The 19,266-nt window shown below is 36.1% G+C and overlaps 1 protein-coding gene across 5 annotated transcripts in view; it reads right to left on the reverse strand.

Annotated features, from left to right (window-relative positions):
- The window catches only part of nAChRalpha7 (nicotinic Acetylcholine Receptor alpha7), a 322,772-nt gene that overhangs the window by 201,272 nt on the left and 102,234 nt on the right, over nt 1–19,266 (reverse strand). For all 5 annotated transcript variants that reach the window (XM_067786137.1, XM_067786135.1, XM_067786136.1 and 2 more), the window contains exon 3: nt 2,018–2,157. In XM_067786137.1, coding sequence (XP_067642238.1) covers nt 2,018–2,157 — 140 coding nt within the window. The remainder of the gene's footprint in view (nt 1–2,017; nt 2,158–19,266) is intronic.

Below are 19,266 nucleotides of genomic sequence, written 5' to 3' on the forward strand. Positions count from 1 at the left end.
TCACAGAAAACAGTTATCGTCCTAAAATCTAAGCCTCTACCAAATTTCACAAGGATTGGTAAATTTTTGTTCGACTTATGGCATTAAAAGTATCCTAAACAAATTAAATGAAAAAGGGCGGAGCGACGCCCATTTTGAAATTTTCATTTATTTTTATATTTTGTTGCACCATGTCATTACTGAAGTTGAATGTTGACATAATTTACTTATATATTGTAAAGATATTAACTTTTCTTTTAAAATTTGACTTAAAAAGAATTTTTTTTAAAAAGTAGGCGTGGGCGTTCTCCGATTTTGCTAATTTTTATTAAGCATACATATAGTTATAGGAGTAACATTCCTGCTAAACTTCATCATGATATCTTCAACGACTGCCAAATTACAGCTTGGAAAACTTCTAAATTACCTTCTTTTAAAAGTGGGTGGTGCCACGCCCACTGTCCAAAATTTTACTAGTTTTCTATTCTGCGTCATAAGTTCAACTCACCTACCAAGTTTCATCGCTTAATCCGTATTTGGTAATGAATTATCGCACTTTTTCGATTTTTCGAAATTTTCGATATCGAAAAAGTGGGCGTGGTTATAGTCCGATATTGTTCATTTTAAATAGTGATCTGAGATGAGTGCCCAGGAACCTACATACCAAATTTCATCAAGATACCTCAAAATTTACTCAAGTTATCGTGTTAACGGACAGACGGACGGACGGACGGACATGGCTCAATCGAATTTTTTTTCGATACTGATGATTTTGATATATGGAAGTCTATATCTATCTCGATTCCTTTATACCTGTACAACCAACCGTTATCCAATCAAAGTCAATATACTCTGTGAGCTCTGCTCAACTGTGTATAATGAGTGGAACTCGTTTGTTTGTAACTGATTTGGATTTCTTGTTTTCTAATTAAATTTTTATTTTATAGAAAAAAACCATCAGTGGAAAATTTTCAAAAAATCAGTAGGAAATTATGAAGGCCAATAAAAAAGTGGCAATGGGGACTTTAAGCGGTCGCAATAGTGCCTCCCTGAGCCGCAGTGTATTGGAAGCCGTTGATCTTGAGCTAAATGCGGTGGGGGGAGCACGATCACAAAATAACAATTTGTATGACCTAATTTTTATTACAATAGCTTTTTCGCTATTGATGGCAGATCCTATGTTCCATCGTTATGATAAAAACTCACTATTATATCGCAAGGGGAATTGAGTGTGTTACAGAAACACTTTGCATATCGAAAGCGATACGAGCCTTGCGATAGCACATCGTTCGTTATTATAACGAAAGGTTACAGAAACGAGCTAATGTTCTCGAAGCAGTCCCTAAAATATCCCACAAAGGCCTAAATTATACAAATCGAAGTAGCTATCATATCGTTTAAAAAAAAATTTCGAAATTAAGTGAATGTAGTTAATCCAATAACGCTCCCAAAACAGCCCTAAGTTAAATTTTAAAGCACGTTTTTTTATTTGAAGGAGAAAAATGCTATGTGTAAAGTCACATTTGTAATTTATTTAAAATTTTATTATACCAGTATGTTTTTAATCTATATAAAGTAGGAAGATATATAAGATCAGTGGACGTTTAACCTAATTAGGCTTATTTAGCAATTCATTTCACATATCACTTCAGGCTACGGGTCATAGTGTAAAATAAAATTTTCCTTTAGCTGTGGTTCGAAAAATTTGCAATTTAGTTTTATCACAACTCAAATAAATGAAGCAAATGTCATCGTCAAGTGTTCACCTCACAAGCTTAATTGAAAGATAAATAGGTTTTTTGTTGAATTTTACACCCAAGTAATTTCCTTTGTTAGCTAATTTAATGCTTTTAGTGTTGCATGCCTCAGGGCGTATTAAAATTTCATTTATTTTGCAAAAAAACACTTCATATGCGAGTAAGCGAAATAGTTGGTGTGTGTGTATGTGATATGTGAACCCACATATGCATGTGAAATGAGAGTGTTGACATTGGCACTCGTGTGTAAAATAGAATAGAAAAGACAAACATTAACTTACCACGTCAATGATTTGCATAAGCGTCAGCCCGAAGCTTAACTGCAGTGGATCGGATTCGTTAACAACGGGTCGTTCCAGACTGTTGTAGTTGTCTAGCAACGCATGCAGTAGGCGTTTCTCATGCGGGCCCGCTGTGCAAACTAAAAAATAGAAAAAATTTAAATTTATGTTATTTAAATATTAAGTGGAAAGAAAATCGTATAATATAGAAATGTTAAAAAATAAATAAATGAGCCTGTTTCATTTTTGGATATGTTTATTTGATTGAGTTCATTTAGCCTTTTTTCAGAGATCATAAAGTTTGACGTTTTCATTTACATAATCTCTTTTAGATTTTTTCTAAAATTTTCTTTTTGTTTGCGTTGTCTTTGCTTTGCAGTGTCAGGAAGAAATACCTCCCATAAAAAATGGAGCGAAATTCTTCGAAAACAATCCCAAAATGTTAATGGAGATAATCGAATAATAGTCCCAATAGCCCCATGTTAATATTTCCCAAAATTGGGCGGAAATGTCCCAAAAATGGTCACAAATAATTCCAGAACTATACCAAAATACAAAATAATTTCTAATTGATTTAAAACAACGCAGATATTCTTCTGAATCCCGAAGGTTCCCAAATAATTGTAAGATGATCAAAAAAAAAAAAAAAAAAAAGAAAAATCCCAAAATAGTCCCTAAATAACTCAAAACGGTCTCGAATATTTTAAAAATATTCCCAATATTAAGCCGAAAATAATATCAAATTAGTAGCGAAAATCACAGAATTAGTCTCTTTATGATTTTTAAAGACGAAGGAAATGAATTTAAAATATCCGCAAATGATGATTAAAACGGCTTTGAAGTTATTCGGTAGTAGGGCCGAAATAGTCCCTAAGTAATCCCGTAAATATTCAAAAAACAACCTTGAAGTGGTCAGAAATGTTTCTAAATTTATACCGGGATATTCCAAAATGCTAAAAAGCAGTCCAGAAGTTATATCGAAAATAATATTGCATTGTACTGTCTCAACCACTGTCGAAATGTTCTTCAAAACAATTGCAAACGATCCCCAAATAGTTTCAACTAAATCTATCCTGATACGGTCCCGCAACTATCATGAGAATAATTTCGAAGTAGTCCCTAATAAATCCCAAAAAGTAGCGAAAAAAAGATGCTGAAAAGCTTCGAAATGATCCCGAGGGAAACTTAAAGATGATCCCGAAAAAGTCACAATGTAAGCTTTACAGTGAAAAGTAATTCCGAAATAGTAACGAGATGATCATAAAACCTTCCCGGATATTAGATGTTCCTAAAATAAAACCGAAATGATCCGAAAAGGCCCGAAGGTATTCATGAGATAATATCGAAATTATCGAGTTCAGAAATGATCCCAAAATAGCTTGAAAATATTCACGAAATATACTAAAAAAATGTTTAAATATTTCCGAAATATCAATTAATGAATTTTAAAGTGATCTGCAGTCCGTACAATGAAAATTGATTCCGGGAAACTTAGTTGCGAAATGATAGAAGAGACAATTGCGAAATTATCTGGTCATAGTCCCAAAATAGTCCAAAACATGTTCTGTAAAATGATCTACAAATTACTTAAAACAGTGCTGAAGCAGCTCCAAAATAAAACAAACACTATCCCAAAATTACCCATAAAGTAATCTCGATATCATCTCAATATATTCCAGAAATGATCCGAAATAATCCCACAAGACTTTGGATATAACCCGGGAGATAGTTCCGACATACTCCCGCGATAGCCCAAAAGCATTAAGGAAAAATGCGCAAAGCAATGTAGAAATATCACTGAAATGGTTTTGGCAACAATCCTAAAATGAGCCCGAAAAGTCACGTTATGTTTCTTACAAAAAGAAATTATTCTGAAAAGATTCCAAAATTTTTCCAAAATGATCGCACAAAACTATTCCAAATCCAAAATGTTTACGAAATTAGTCCCTCGGAAGTCTCAAAACATGACGATCTGAGTAGAAAAAGAAGCTGAAATTGTATTAAGAGGCGATCAAAAAGTAACGCTATGCTGGTGGGAAGGAGCATGTGGTACTGTCCTTTCCTTCAAAGGAAGGATCATATTCACGATATCCTACTTTAGTTATCTATACCAAATTAAATGTTCAGAAAACTAAAAATATGTCGATTATTTTCGATCCGCGGTTTATTTGTGAATTATAAAATATTACCACATTTTTCTTTTTTTGTTAATTGGATAACCTCACTTAAGCAATATTTGACAAAATTTAATACGCGCTGTTGCGTACGCTTACTAAAATCGGAAGCGTCAACACTTCAACCAAAACACCATGGCGTATACGTGATTGTAAAAATTGAAAACGGAAAATCATCAACAAAAATTGTCAACCACAACCGGATGTGGGTGGGAACAAAGAATAAGTAAAAAAAGAAGCACTACAAAAGGTAGAAACACCATTAAAATCTGACGTGATGTCATGAGCAAACTGGGCGGATACTTTATCTACTACTTGGGGCGGTTCAGTGACTGAGTCAAAATGTGCAAAAGAGCATAAAGTAAAATGGGCAAAAGGGTGACAACAAAGTAAGCTTGATTTTGTAGTTTTCGATTTTTTTTCTCACAGTTTGATATGCTGTTACGTACAGTTTATGTTATTTTGCTTTGCAGTTTTATTTGCACAACAATTTGTTGCTTTTTTTGAACGGTTTTGCGCCACTTTTCTGCGGTGCGCACCAAATTACCAAATAGCGCAGTTCTGATTTTTAAATTGCTTTTGTTATGATATTTTTATTATTAGCAAATTCTTTTATTTAGGTTATCAGTGTTGGTGTATTAATTTCAGAAGGGTTAGCCCTTTTTCCTTTTTTATTTAAGTTTATAACATTTTTATTTTTGTCATCCCATTCCTTTAACAATCAATTGTTGGGATACTTCAAAGCTTTTCACTAAGCTTCGATGCTTTAATAATACGAAGGTAAGCATGTGCTCGAATATAATCTGATATAGTTGCATGTGTGTGTATGTTGTTATGTAGTCACACACAACGTTATTCTGTGGGGTTATTATATTTCGAAATTGAATTTGTTCGCCCCAAATACTTTGCGATTGGCTTGACTTTGACAATAAGCTTCGGTCCCTTTACAACGCTAGTGAAACGGAAAATTACTAACAGCGCATTATTTGTTGTAACATTTCTATTTACTTACCTGCACGCTACTTAAGTGGATGGAAAAAAGAACAAACAAGTTTGCTTTGACTATGCATGGGAGTGATGGCATAACGATTTAGGAATTTGATAAGTTTATAAATGTGATAAGGTTTGTGGCAGTGCGCATGTGTCCTCTTCGAAAAAGGGTATTGTATTTGTAATGAATGTAGCTACGTATGTAGATGGAAAATTTAAGCGTTTATAGTTTAGTACTTTTTATTGATCGCAATGCTATTTACGGTGTTATATCAGTTAGTGCAAAAGTTGAGTTGCTTAATGGAAAAGTTTATTATTAATATTTAAGAGTTTAAAAAAAGAAAGATGTCGTCCAAATATGTTTTATTGTATGTCGCTACGATTATGCCCTTGGTTATTCTATCGATTCTTTACCTGTTAAATTGGTTTTGTGTATTGAGTGGAGTGCTTAAAATAAAGTGAAAATTTCAGTATGGTTTTTGATATATTTTATGTCATTGGCCTTTAGCAGCACTTCTGTTCGCACGAACAAAAACAAAAAAATTTTTTTTTTTTCAATAACTTGTCTGCTGTCATTTACGATATCGTTTTGAACTGGATCTAAACATACGCCCAAGTTTGTAAATATTATTGGTCAAGGTAGAAGCACGATTGAATTAAAATTGGCCCCTGGCAGGAGCTACGATTCCGAAAACCAGCCAGAAATAGCTACAGTATTTTTCTTGAAAAACTACAGAAATTACTACATAACAAGGTCGAAGTAGTCCTGGAATTGTGATTTAAATAATAATGCAATAAACTTGCGAATTATGCCGAAATGTTTTAGAAATAATAATTAATTATTCGTTAGTTAATTTTGAAAACAAAACTGAAATTGTTTGAAAATTCAGATAAAGTCAAAAACTTTTTCAAATACAGAGATGAGTGCATTACACGTTTACTTGATCCACATTCTTTCCGGTACTGGGATTCAATCCCAATTTAATCCACGCTCCTCTCTAATAGAAGAATTGTGTGACTTTAGCTAAAGCTGTCAATAAAAACATTAGCTTTGTAAGTAAGCAAATACAAAATGCTCTACTATTGCTCAGTTTTCGAAAACCTGTTAAATATTGATTTATATAATTCAATTGCTTAAACTTCAACTCACGCGATACTTATACATATATGCAAAATCATTGGTCTAGATTAATAATGATTAAAAAATTTTTAGAAAATAATTGTGTTCAGGATGCGTTTAAAAACACATAGCCCCTAACACCTGGAAATTGACGTAAAGTTGGCTAATTTTCATGTAACTTTTGACTTTTTCACAGTAAAATATCACAGTCACCCACAGCTGCATCTTCGAAGAAATCGCAGTGACTGACTGATTGTGATGGGATATGCCCCTCTTTTGCATTTACTTTTATCCAACAATGGCATTCACTGACCAATCATTTCTCGACACACGAACAATAAGCTGCGATATTATGAACATCTAATGTGCGGAGCGTTGTGCTTGCGATTATTTGTAAGGGTAGTTGTCTATTTTATCACTGTTCAATGACAGATCAAACTGTAGAAACTGTTAAAAAGGCAGCATCCGCCAGCTTTATTAGTAACTCCATGTTCACATTTGAAATAAAGTTGAATAACCAAAACGAGTACTAAACGCAAGATGTCGTCAATCACTGTTCACTCACGACACGGATACAAATCAATACGAAACAAAAGTCACTGTTTCCGATCATTTCTTTTTTTAAATATCGCGGAATTTGTTTACTCTTAGTTTTCTTCTACGGAGGGAATAATATCTTTAAAAGTTGCTTAATCGGGTACATAATCAGTTTATTAAATAAAGAACAGCTCTCAAGTTTATGCTAAATAAGATTAACGGCAGCTTAAAAAGCACTTAGAAAACGCTTGCACTCCACAACTACAAATATATAAACTAGCAGACCCGGCAGACGTTGTTCTGCCCTAAATTTGGTATATCTGCATACATTTTAATAAGCTTTTTCCGTCTAACTCTGCCCTCCCCCCTCTACACTTTTTCCTAATCTTTGTATTCACTCCTCCCTCCGTATTTTTCGCTTCATCTATCTCCATCTTCGTCTCATTCTATCTCTTTCCCAGTCTCCTCCTCCTTCAATCTTTTCTCTTCTCTCAAGTTTTTCTCATTCTTCTTCATATCTTATTGCCAGTCCAAGAGGGTGGTATGTATTTTGTTCCAGTCCCATTCCGAGTCTCAGTCCCACTCCGAGTCTCAGTCTCAGTCCCAGCCCTAATCCGAGCCCCAGTCCGTCTCTGGTCGAATTTATATACCAAATTTACTTAAAAGCTCTCAGTAACAGCTTTCATTTGATATCCATATTGTATAAATACATTCTAGGGGTGCCCGGGTCTACGTTTTGGCCTATATCTCGAGACGCTATTCACCCAGGGGTACGAGAAATACCCAGTGTCAAAGTACTCATAAACAGCTTCCAATTGATACCCAAATTGTACAAACACTTCCTGGAGTTACCCGGGTCCATATTTTGGCCTATATCCCTAGTCACCCGGTATCAAAGTACTCATTATACAAACCTTGCCCGTGGAAAAATACATATAGATACCAATTTTTATATATATAGATTATATTTAAAATACAAGAAGATTTTACAGCAAAAAAGCCACGCCTTGGCACTTACTGAAACCCATTAAGCATAAACGAAGATAAAATGGCATTCGTACCGCTCTTGCAAACAGCTATTAAGGAGGGCATTTAAATTGTGAGAAAGGAGAAGCTGAAAGTAAAGTGTGAAATATATATACGAAATATACGTATGTACATTGGAGGGAACGTTTACGAAAATAAATAATGAAGTTGGTTGCACGCTAGCGAAGTTATTAACTTAAAATAATATTCTATCAGTAAGGCGAGTAAGCAGCTGGAAAGTCCTTTAATTAAGAGTACTTGAGCACGTCTGGAAAATAATGTATGTATAGAAGAAAACCGCTTAGCGCCAAGGACATTATTTTTCCGTTGATATTAAAAGAACCAATAAAGAGAATGGTGTGAAGTGCAAGATATATGATGGGCTTACTGCATTTTAATTAATTTATTTCCATCACTGATATGCAGGATAAATAAATTCTTTTTTTAATTTTCGCACATTTCATTAATGGTTAAACATTAGTTGGATAATGCGAAAACAATTAATCGCCTAGTTAAATGCAACATAATCAGCATTGTAAATACAAAGTAAGTAGAAAGGAATATTATCCAAATGAGTTTGATAAAAAAAAAAAACAAAAAAAACATTTGTTAATTAGCATAATTGCTAGGCAAATGAAATTTTTGTTGATGAAACAACAAAGCGGCGAATATATGAGCTACTACACACTTGACAAAAAACGGATAATTAGTTTCACAGAGAGTGGTGGCATACTTAAATGTTGTTAATTTAACAGCGTTAATTTTTGTGGGAATAAATTCTTATTGTTGCTAATTTCTTGTAAAAATGAAATTAATTTAATTTCTTGTTCAATTGTCCGTTGGACCAATGTGAATAACCTTTCGGTCTTTCATAAAAGCTGTTGGGTTGTTGGTGGTCAAGATTTTCCTTTATCCTCATTTTTGACGAGTTTCGGAACATTTTGTGCCTTCTTCAGGGAGAGCTGTGCTTTTATTTATTAGCTATTTAAGAATGTTTAAAATTGAGCTTAATTAAACTGCTTTTTTTTTATTTAATAATTTGGGAAAAATTTAAACAACGTGACATCAGGACGGACAAGGCGACAGCTGTTTCGATTATACCTTGTAAATCTCTTTAAAGACTTTTCTCCCTTACAAACATGCATAACTTTAACACATAACTACATACGAATTATGTGATGTGTGAAAGATAATATATGCGTAAGAAGGCAATCGGGAAAAACTTTACAACAACTAAGGCATGACGTAGCTGAATGGGTTTATAACCATTTCAACTATCGTAGGAGTGCGGGTTCGACTCCCACCCCCGGGAGAAAAGGCTTTGAAGAGATTTACAAGGTATAATCGAAACAGCTGTCACCTTGTCCGTCCTGATGCCACGTTGTTTAAAATTTTCCCAAATTATTAAATAAATTATAAAATTAAATAAAATAAAAAAATTGCTTGAAATAAATGTTTTCATGCATTTAAAGCGATACGGGCAATCCCCGGCAAACTCATATAAGTAAATTGTATTTTATTATTATTCATTTTTTGTTACTCAATGTTTCGTTAGAAATTGAAGCCACGCGACATCAGGATAGACAAAGAGAAAGCCGCTTAAATGAAGAAAAATAAAAACACTCATACCTGGCGCAATTGGCCTCCGAGGAAATATAGGCCACGCTTCCCTGACCCCGCAAGGGAAAACTTTTTTCAATTTAAACAATATTTTCTTAATTTTCGATGTTGCTTTACTGAACCCAGCCTTCTTGCATCACATACGTTTAAGTTAGGCCTCGTCAGTTAAAGCAGATGTAGGAAATATGAGCTACAGGGATAAATAGATAATCTACATGCATATAGCTCAGGCTTAAGCACTCTTAGTACATGTGTTGCTATCCATTGTTCCCATCTGTGTTCGTTTATCACCACCTCGGATGCAGTCATTAGATCTGTAGTGCGCAACCGTAGCTTTGCGTGATTGCCTCCCATTTTCTCTTAAGGCTGTTTATCACATCTGTATAATACGATCTAAGTGCTTTCATTTCCCAGTACCGTTTTTTGCCCCACGTGTACTAGCATACAAGGGCTTTATAATTTTGATTTGATAACAGTTGCTTGTAATGGAATAAAGGAATAATGATAGAGATTGACTTCCTTATATCGAAACTGGTGTCCTTGACTCAAAAAGTGAGCCTAGCTTCCCTTCTTCTCTTTTTATACCATTCGCGCATACTTTGTCCTTCATTTCTCTTTTTATTCTTGTCCATCCTTTGTTCCATTTCTACTTCAACTTTCACTCCAACTATCACTCCAACTCTCACCCCCACTCCCACTCTAACTCCCACTTCCATCGCACTACCACTCCAACTCTCACTCACATTCGCATTCCCACTCTCATTCCCAATGCCACTCTAACTTCCACTCCCACTGCACCCCCACTCATATGCGCATTCTCTGTAATAAAACTTGGATAACTTCGTCAAATAATTGCGGATATAAAGCGAATTTAAATGTTTGATATAACGGGGCGTAGCACCGCCAACTTTTCGAAACATTTTTTTTCTAAGCCATAGCTGAACCATAACGAACGAAACAACAAAAAATTATCGAAAATGGTCAAACCATTTTTGAGTTTTAGTGAGATTAACGTACATAAATTAATTTTTATGTATATAGGTGAATTTTGACTGAGAAATGTCCGTCCACCCGTTAAGACGATACAAATAATTACAAACTTGCGCACCACATCGCTTTTATGCGTTCTCTTGGCTCGAACTAGCTAGTGAAGGTTGGGTTTTTGTTTTGTTACATTTTTTTAAATAATCTTCGAAACGTGTTGTAGTCGTTACGGAGAGTGCCATAACTCGTCAGCAGAAACTTTTTCCCCAGTACCTCAAGGACCTGTTCTTATTTTCTAGACTTCATCTATTATTTAAGGCCATAATACCAGCAAAACTTTTGTTGGCCGGGAGAAGACTTGTCTACTCAATTCATCCAGTTGTGTTTCAGACCGACATTGTTTTTCCAGAGTGGCGAAGTCGTTGACAAGATTCACTTTTTCGGTTCTTTTGGGTACACATTTTTCATACGCTATTCTTTCACATTTTTTGCTCTGCTGCCTTAGAAATGAAGAAAAGTTTGAGCATGATACAAAGATTGCGGCCTCAAGCTTCTGCATGGCTTCATTTCTTTTATAAGCCAAAAAATAAATAAATTTCGAAAACACAAATTTCGAGGCAAAAAAGTGCAATTTATATGTCAATTTGCATTCGTTAGAAATGTTGTTTAACAAATCTCTCCGATATTTAAACTTATGCCCTTGTTGGTTACTTTATTTTCCCTTTATTGCCGCCATCTGACCTTAAATGGCTTTCTCGCGAGCTTGCAGCGCACAAAATTGGTCGTCATTCACCCCAGAGATTTTTAAATGACAAACAATTAAGATTGATATCTAGAATGAAAGTCACAAGGAACCAAGTACAACAAATTAACCAACGTTAACACAGTGACATTCAACTCAATAATAGAAACCAACAACACTGAAGTGACTAAAATATCTGAAATAAAATAAATAAAAATAAAGTAAAGAAGAATCAAAGTCAGTGTAGCGTCCAATTATTTAAGGTTTTCGTGTTGTATTTGTATTTATGTATGTATGTAGGTACATGTAATGTTGTATTGTCACTTATTTGTTTTTTGCTTATGTGGCACACAAATTTATTTGTCGCGCATTTTCACACATCCAAGCGAACTTGACGTGGGTGCAGATTAGCTGTGCGGTCTGTGATGCAGGATACAGAAGTTTACACTTATCGTACTTTTGTCCATACATTTTTTTTCTCTTCTTATGCTATTTACTCTGCTATGTTGCTACTCTAATAGCCTGTTAGTGTTTGTGTGTTTGTTGCAAATGTATTTGATTGTAATTTATGTTACACTTGAGATTTACTTTTGGCTTGCCACACAAAATAGGATTGCAATATTTGGTGGCTAGAAAAGCTCTGGTCATCATTTCCCAGAACACAAACGGTTCCTTATTTTAGGTGTATTTTGGTTTCCGTTAAGTATTTTTTGTTCACCTAATACTTTTGTAAGCGGCTGAAGCTGTGGCCCTTTAAACGAGGGAGCTTACTTGCATAGTCTCTGGTAAGCTCTGGCTTGCTTGTTCGCTTAAATATTTGCATAAAGCAGGAGCATTTTTGCGCGTTCAAGGCAATACTAAAATGAGTATCTTGTGAGCTCCCAAGAGGCTTTTTTTGTGTATACCAAAAATATAATTTTAAATAATGTAAATATACTTTGTTGATGAGCTTTTATGCAAATTATAGCAAACAGCAATGGATGAGTGATGCTGTTAAAGAAACCCGCAGCCAGTACCTAGATATCAAACGGTCATTACTCATATTTAATAATCCTGAAATAAATGCAAATTAAAACAAGTAAGGAAGGTTAAGTTCGGGTGTAACCGAACATTTCATACTCAGTTGAGAGCTATGGTGACAACATAAGGGAAAATAGCCATGTAGGAAAATGAACCGAGGGAAACCCTGGAATGTGTTTGTATGACATGTGTATCAAATGAAAGGCATTAAAGAGTATTTTATGAGGGAGTGGGTCATGATTCTATAGGTGGACGCCATTTAATATCGCCATAAAGGTGGATCAGGGTTGACTCTAGAATTTGTTTGTATAATATGGGTATCAAAAGAAAGGTGTTAATGAGTATTTTAAAAGGGAGTAATCCTTAGTTCCATAGGTGGACGCCGTTTCGAAATATCGCCATAAAGGCGAACCAGGGGTGACCCTAGAATTTGTTTGTACAATATGGGTATCAAAAGAAAGGTGTTAATGAGTATTTTAAAAGGGAGTGATCCTTAGTTCCATAGGTGGACGCCGTTTCGAGATATCGCCATAAAGGTGGACCAGGGGTGACCCTAGAATATGTTTGTACAATATGGGTATCAAACGAAAGGTGTTAATGAGTATTTTAAAAGGGAGTGGTGGTAGTTGTATAGGTGGTCGCCTTTTCGAAATATCGCCATAAAGGTGGATCAGGGTTGACTCTAGAATTTGTTTGTACAATATGGGTATCAAAAGAAAGGTGTTAATGAGTATTTTAAAAGGGAGTAATCAGTTCCATAGGTGGACGCCGTTTCGAGATATCGCCATAAAGGTGGACCAGGGTTGACCCTAGAATATGTTTGTACAATATGGGTATCAAACGAAAGGCGTTAATGAGTATTTTAAAAATACAATATGGGTATCAAACGAAAGGTGTTAATGAGTATTTTAAAAGGGAGTGGTGGTAGTTGTATAGGTGGTCGCCTTTTCGAAATATCGCCATAAAGGTGGATCAGGGTTGACTCTAGAATTTGTTTGTACAATATGGGTATCAAAAGAAAGGTGTTAATGAGTATTTTAAAAGGGAGTAATCCTTAGTTCCATAGGTGGACGCCGTTTCGAAATATCGCCATAAAGGCGAACCAGGGGTGACCCTAGAATTTGTTTGTACAATGTGGGTATCAAAAGAAAGGTGTTAATGAGTATTTTAAAAGGGAGTGATCCTTAGTTCCATAGGTGGACGCCGTTTCGAGATATCGCCATAAAGGTGGACCAGGGGTGACCCTAGAATGTGTTTGTACGATATGGGTATCAAATTAAAGGTATTAATGAGGGTTTTAAAAGGGAGTGGCCCTTAGTTGTATATGTGAAGGCGTTTTCGAGATATCGACCAAAATGTGGACCAGGGTGATCCAGAACTTCATCTGTCGGGTACCGCTAATTTATTTATATATGTAATACCACGAACAGTATTCCTTCCAAGATTCCAAGGGCTTTTGATTTTGCCCTGCAAAACTTTTTCATTTTCTTCTACTTAATATGGTAGGTGTCACACCCATTTTAGCAAGTTTTTTTCTAAAGTTATATTTTGCGTCAATAGACCAATACAATTACCATGTTTCATCCCTTTTTTCGTATTTGGTATATAATTATGGTATTTTTTTCATTTTTCGTGATTTTCGATATCGAAAAAGTGGTCGTGGTCATAGTCGGATTTCGGCCATTTTTTACACCAATACAAAGTGAGTTCAGATAACTACGTGAACAGAGTTTAGTAAAGATATATCGATTTTTGCTCAAGCTATCGTGTTAAAGGCCGAGCGGAAGGACAGACGGACGACTGTGTATAAAAAATGGGCGCGGCTTTAACCGATTTCGCCCTTTTTCACAGAAAACAGTTATCGTCCTAGAATATAAGCCTCTACCAAATTTCGCAAGGATTGGTAAATTTTTGTTCGACTTATAGTATTAAAAGTATCCTAGACAAATTAAATGAAAAAGGGCGGAGCCACGCCCATTTTGAAAATTTTTTTTATTTTTGTATTTTGTTGCACCATATCATTACTGGAGTTGAATGTTGGCATAATTTACTTATATACTGTAAAGATGTTAACTTTTCTTTTAAAATTTGAATTAAAAAAAAAAAATTTTTTTTAAAGTGGGCGTGGTCGTTCTCCGATTTTGCTAATTTTTAGTAAGCAGTCATAGAGTAATAAGAGTAACGTTCCTGCCAAATTTCATCATGATATCTTCAACGACTGCCACATAACAGCTTGCAAAACTTCTAAATTACCTTCTTTTAAAAGTGGGCGGTGCCACGCCCATTGTCCAAAATTTTACCATTTTTCTATTCTGCGTCATAAGCTCAACTAACTTGCCAAGTTTCATCGCTTAATCCGTATTTGGTAATGAATTATCGCACTTTTTCAATTTTTCGAAATTTTCGATATCGAAAAAGAGGGCGTGGTTATAGTCCGATATTATTTGTTTTAAATAACGATCTGAGATGAGTGCCCAGGAACCGACATACCAAATTTCATCAAGATACCTCAAAATTTACTCAAGTTATCGTGTTAACGGACAGACGGACGGACGGACGGACGGACATGTCTCAATCGAATTTTTTTTTCGATACTGTTGATTTTGATATATGGAAGTCTATATCTATCTCGATTCCTTTATACCTGTACAACCAACCGTTATCCAATCAAAGTTAATACACTTTGTGAGCTCTGCTCAACTGAGTATAAAAAAGCGAGGTTTACTTTAAAATAATAGAAAAAGGGCAGAATTAGAGTAAATATTTAAGTCAGATGTGTTAAATAAATTTTATTTTTATTTTTTTATTGAATTTCAAACCCAAAGCAAAAAAGTTAAATTATTTATAAAAAATTTGCTTATTTGATGTTACAAAAAATGTTTGGGCCCCCTCAGTAACGTAAAACACGGGAAATTGTTAAATTCCCCCAAAAGGCTGCAGTAAATAACTGCGTAAGCCGACCTCAAGTTCTCTCATTAATTTAGGGGGTTGGAGGGCGGGTTGGCCTAGAAGGTTTCATGCGGTCATACCAAATCGCTCCCGAGATGGTCGGGCTAGTACTTTAATAGTGCTCGTTACCGAAACGTACCGGATCTGCATCTGGAAAAGTACCATTAACATCGATAACATTCCCTAAGGTCTTCAGGGAATGACCTTATCGCTAAAACAAGAACAACTTTTTCAGAACCATGTAGGATCAAAATCGTTAGAGACCGACTTCGTTATATAAAAATTATCAGGACCGGAAAGATTTTCACTGAGCCATGTCTGTACGTGAATTAACTCGATACAATTGAGATATCTTTAAAAAATTTAGTATACTTGTTTATCTGAACTCAGAAGGAGTTGGTATTGAAAATAAGCGAACTCGAACGATAAACAGCAGTCAACCATTTTAAAATATTGAAAGTTACAGCCGATATTGATATCATTCTCTAATAAGAGGACAGGCTTGGTAACTTCAGCCACAGGAGCTGAAACTATCTCTATACCTCGAACTATAAGTACCTCGGAAGGTTGTGTGTGTCGTCGACCATATCCGGTTGCTCATCATCTCCTCTGCCAGACAGATTTTAGCAATGAAGCAGCACAAAACCCTAGCGAGTTAAGCCGGTCCTAAGTGGCAACTGAAATGCACAGACCAAAAGGTTTTAGGTGTCGATATATATTGTAACAACTTTCCGTCATTACTTCTCACATTTAGTTTAGAGACAAATTGTTTCGAGCGTTATGCCATTGTCAGTGTCATTTTTAGTTCCGACCTGTTATTGTCGCTTGTGTTGATTTTTTTCTAGGAATAAAAAAAACTTCGTTAACTTCGAGTAGAACCAGCGCCCGAGATCTTATTGAGCTGAACACTACACATATCCGTAACCCTACCCTATACCTATAATTGTAAAAATGTGGTTACATAAACAACAACAGCAACATGAGAAGAAGATATTTATTTAGTCGGTTACCATTTGAGACAACTTTGACTCTTTATTACCCACCTCCTACAGAAAGGGCTTGCCAGTGTTCGTGACCACTTCAAGAACAGAAAGTTGGGTTTCGGTTCGAGCCGCTTTCGAAAATATCTTTGTTGTAACGAGCGCTTCAGAGTATGTGGTGAAATATCTCTCGGATATCTTAGAGGTTAGTTTTGCAGAGACCTACAATATACTGTAACAAATTTACTTGAAAATCCTCTTATTTGCCCCTTTGCTAAGTTCGTATCACTAAACTGTTGAATAAATAACTCCAATATTGAATAACGGAAAAATGGCCTTTATTAATGTACTTCACAACAACACTTATACTTTGCAACTAGCTTGCTTAACAACCAAACTGATAGCCCAAATGAAACTCTACTATTGCCCGACAGATTGCGTGCTTAATCAATAACTGCTTGATAGCTCAACTCAAACTGAATTCCAGCGCCTTTTATACTCTCTGATTTCAACGTTTGCATCTTCTAGGCGCTTGCAGAATCTACTAGTTGCCATCAGTCCTCAAATTTCTTAGCTGTAACTACAATTGCACGATGTTATAGCTTCTCTCATTGCATACTTTCAGGAGTCTCTCAGACATATGCATGTGTTTGTGCATTGATTCTCCGCTGCTCGTATACGTACATGGTACATATGTGTAGACGCAATTATTGTTTCGTTTATGTAGATACATAATGATTGATCTATGGATGTGCATGATATCACTGTTTAGGATCGGCTTAGAGATAGCAGCAGCCCTTAGTTTTGCTAATATTCGCAACAATACCTAAGTATTCCCTGTACTCATCCATAAAAAATTCAATGCGCTATAACCTCCGGCGAGGTTTAATTCCAATTTGCGTCGTGCTCCTCTTAATTTTTCCTTCAAATTGGCAGGACCGAACTTTAATGTTTTGCGCCAACTACGAATGGCATCTGCAAGGCAGGTGAGTTTTCACTGAGAAGCTTTTCATATCAGATATGCACTCCGAGTGTTGGCAAAATCACAGTTTTTTATAATAGAAAAATTTTTTTTTTTAATTTTGATTTGCCTTTGCCCGGGAGTTGAACCCTGGCCCCTCGGAATGGTAGGCGGAGCACGCTACAAGCATACCACGGCTGTCGCCCTACTCATTTGAACGTGTGCCTTTAGATCTTGGTTTGGGGAGGTATTGTCGTAGATATAATCACATTTTTTCAAACACGATAGATGCTTACCGACCAATCTTGAGGCTTTATCAATCTCTCTTCCACCCTTTTTCTCTTCGCTGGGCCTCTTAACCAACTGAGCCGTTCCTTGTACTACATATTTTAAATATGAGTACGTCCTAAGTACACACTAAAGATCTCTTTAAGTAAAATGCCTGCCCTTCAAACAAAGACGACCAAATAAAATTACCAAAAAAGAATATTTCATAATTTATAAAACATCCATTCAGACTGTTAAGCTAATAAAATTTAATGTTGTGCTACCAAAAACCTTTTCTGAATTACTTTTAAGTTAAATTACCAGCAGAACAATCAAAGAACATACGAACTAACATACAATCGCTACTGACTAATACTGACTACAACAAAAATAAAAAGCAACAAGTAAGGAAGGCTAAGTTCGGGTGTAACCGAACATAACATACTCAGTTGAGAGCTATGGAGACAAAATAAGGAAAATCAATCTGGGGTAACCCTGGAATGTGGTTGTATAACATGTGTATCAAATGAAAGGTATTAAAGAGTATTTTAAGAGAGAATAGGCCATAGTTCTATGGATGAACGCCATTTAGGGATATCGCCATAAAGGTAGACCAGGGCTGACTCTAGAATTTGTTTGTACGATATGGGTATCAAATGAAAGGTGTTACTGAGCATTTTAAGAGGGAGTGGGCCTTAGGTCTATCGGTGGACGCCTTTTCGAGATGTCCTCATTAAGGTGGACCAGGGGTGATTCTATAATGTGTTTGTACGATATGGGTATCAAATGAAAGCTCTTAATGAGTATTTTGAAAAGGAGTGATCCTTAGTTCCATAGGTGGACGCCGTTTCGAGATATCGCCATAAAGGTGGACCAGGGGTGTCTCTAGAATGGGTTTGTACGATATGGGAATCAAATGAAAGGTGTTACTGAGCATTTTAAGAGGGAGTGGGCATTAGGTCTATAGGTGGACGCCTTTTCGAGATATCGCCATTAGGGTGGGCCAGGGGTGACTCTAGAATGTTTGTACGGTATGGGTATCAAACGAAAGGTGTTACTGAGCATTTTAAGAGGGAGTGGGCATGAGGTCTATAGGTGGACGCCTTTTCGAGATATCGTCATTAGGGTGGGCCAGGGGTGACTCTAGAATGTGTTTGTACGATATGTGCATCAAACGAAAGGTGTTACTGAGCATTTTAAGAGGGAGTGGGCATTAGGTCTATAGGTGGACGCCCTTTCGAGATATCGCCATTAGGGTGGGCCAGGGGTGACTCTAGAATGTTTGTACGATATGGGTATCAAACGAAAGGTGTTACTGAGCATTTTAAGAGGGAGTGGGCATTAGGTCTATAGGTGGACGCCTTTTCGAGATATCGCCATTAGGGTGGGCCAGGGGTGACTCTAGAATGTGTTTGTACGATATGGGTATCAAATGAAAGGTGGTAAGGAGTATTTTAAAAGGGACTAATCCTTAGTTCTATAGGTGGACGCCTTTTCGAGATATCGCCATAAAGGTGGACCAAGGGTGACTCTAGAATGTTTGTACGATATGGGTATCAAACGAAAGGTGTTACAGAGCATTTTAAGAGGGAGTGGGCATTAGGTATATAGGTGGACGCCTTTTCGAGATATCGCCATTAGGGTGGGCCAGGGTGACTCTAGAATGTGTTTGTACGATATGGGTATCAAACGAAAGGTGGTAATGAGTATTTTAAAAGGGAGTAATCCTTAGTTCTATAGGTGGACGCCTTTTCGAGATGTCGCCATAAAGCTGGACCAAGGGTGACTCTAGAATGTTTGTACGGTATGGGTATCAAACGAAAGGTGTTACTGAGCATTTTAAGAGGGAGTGGGCACTAGGTCTATAGGTGGACGCCTT

This window comes from Eurosta solidaginis, chromosome 4 (assembly GCF_040869045.1).
Source record: "Eurosta solidaginis isolate ZX-2024a chromosome 4, ASM4086904v1, whole genome shotgun sequence".
NCBI lineage: Eukaryota > Metazoa > Arthropoda > Insecta > Diptera > Tephritidae > Eurosta > Eurosta solidaginis.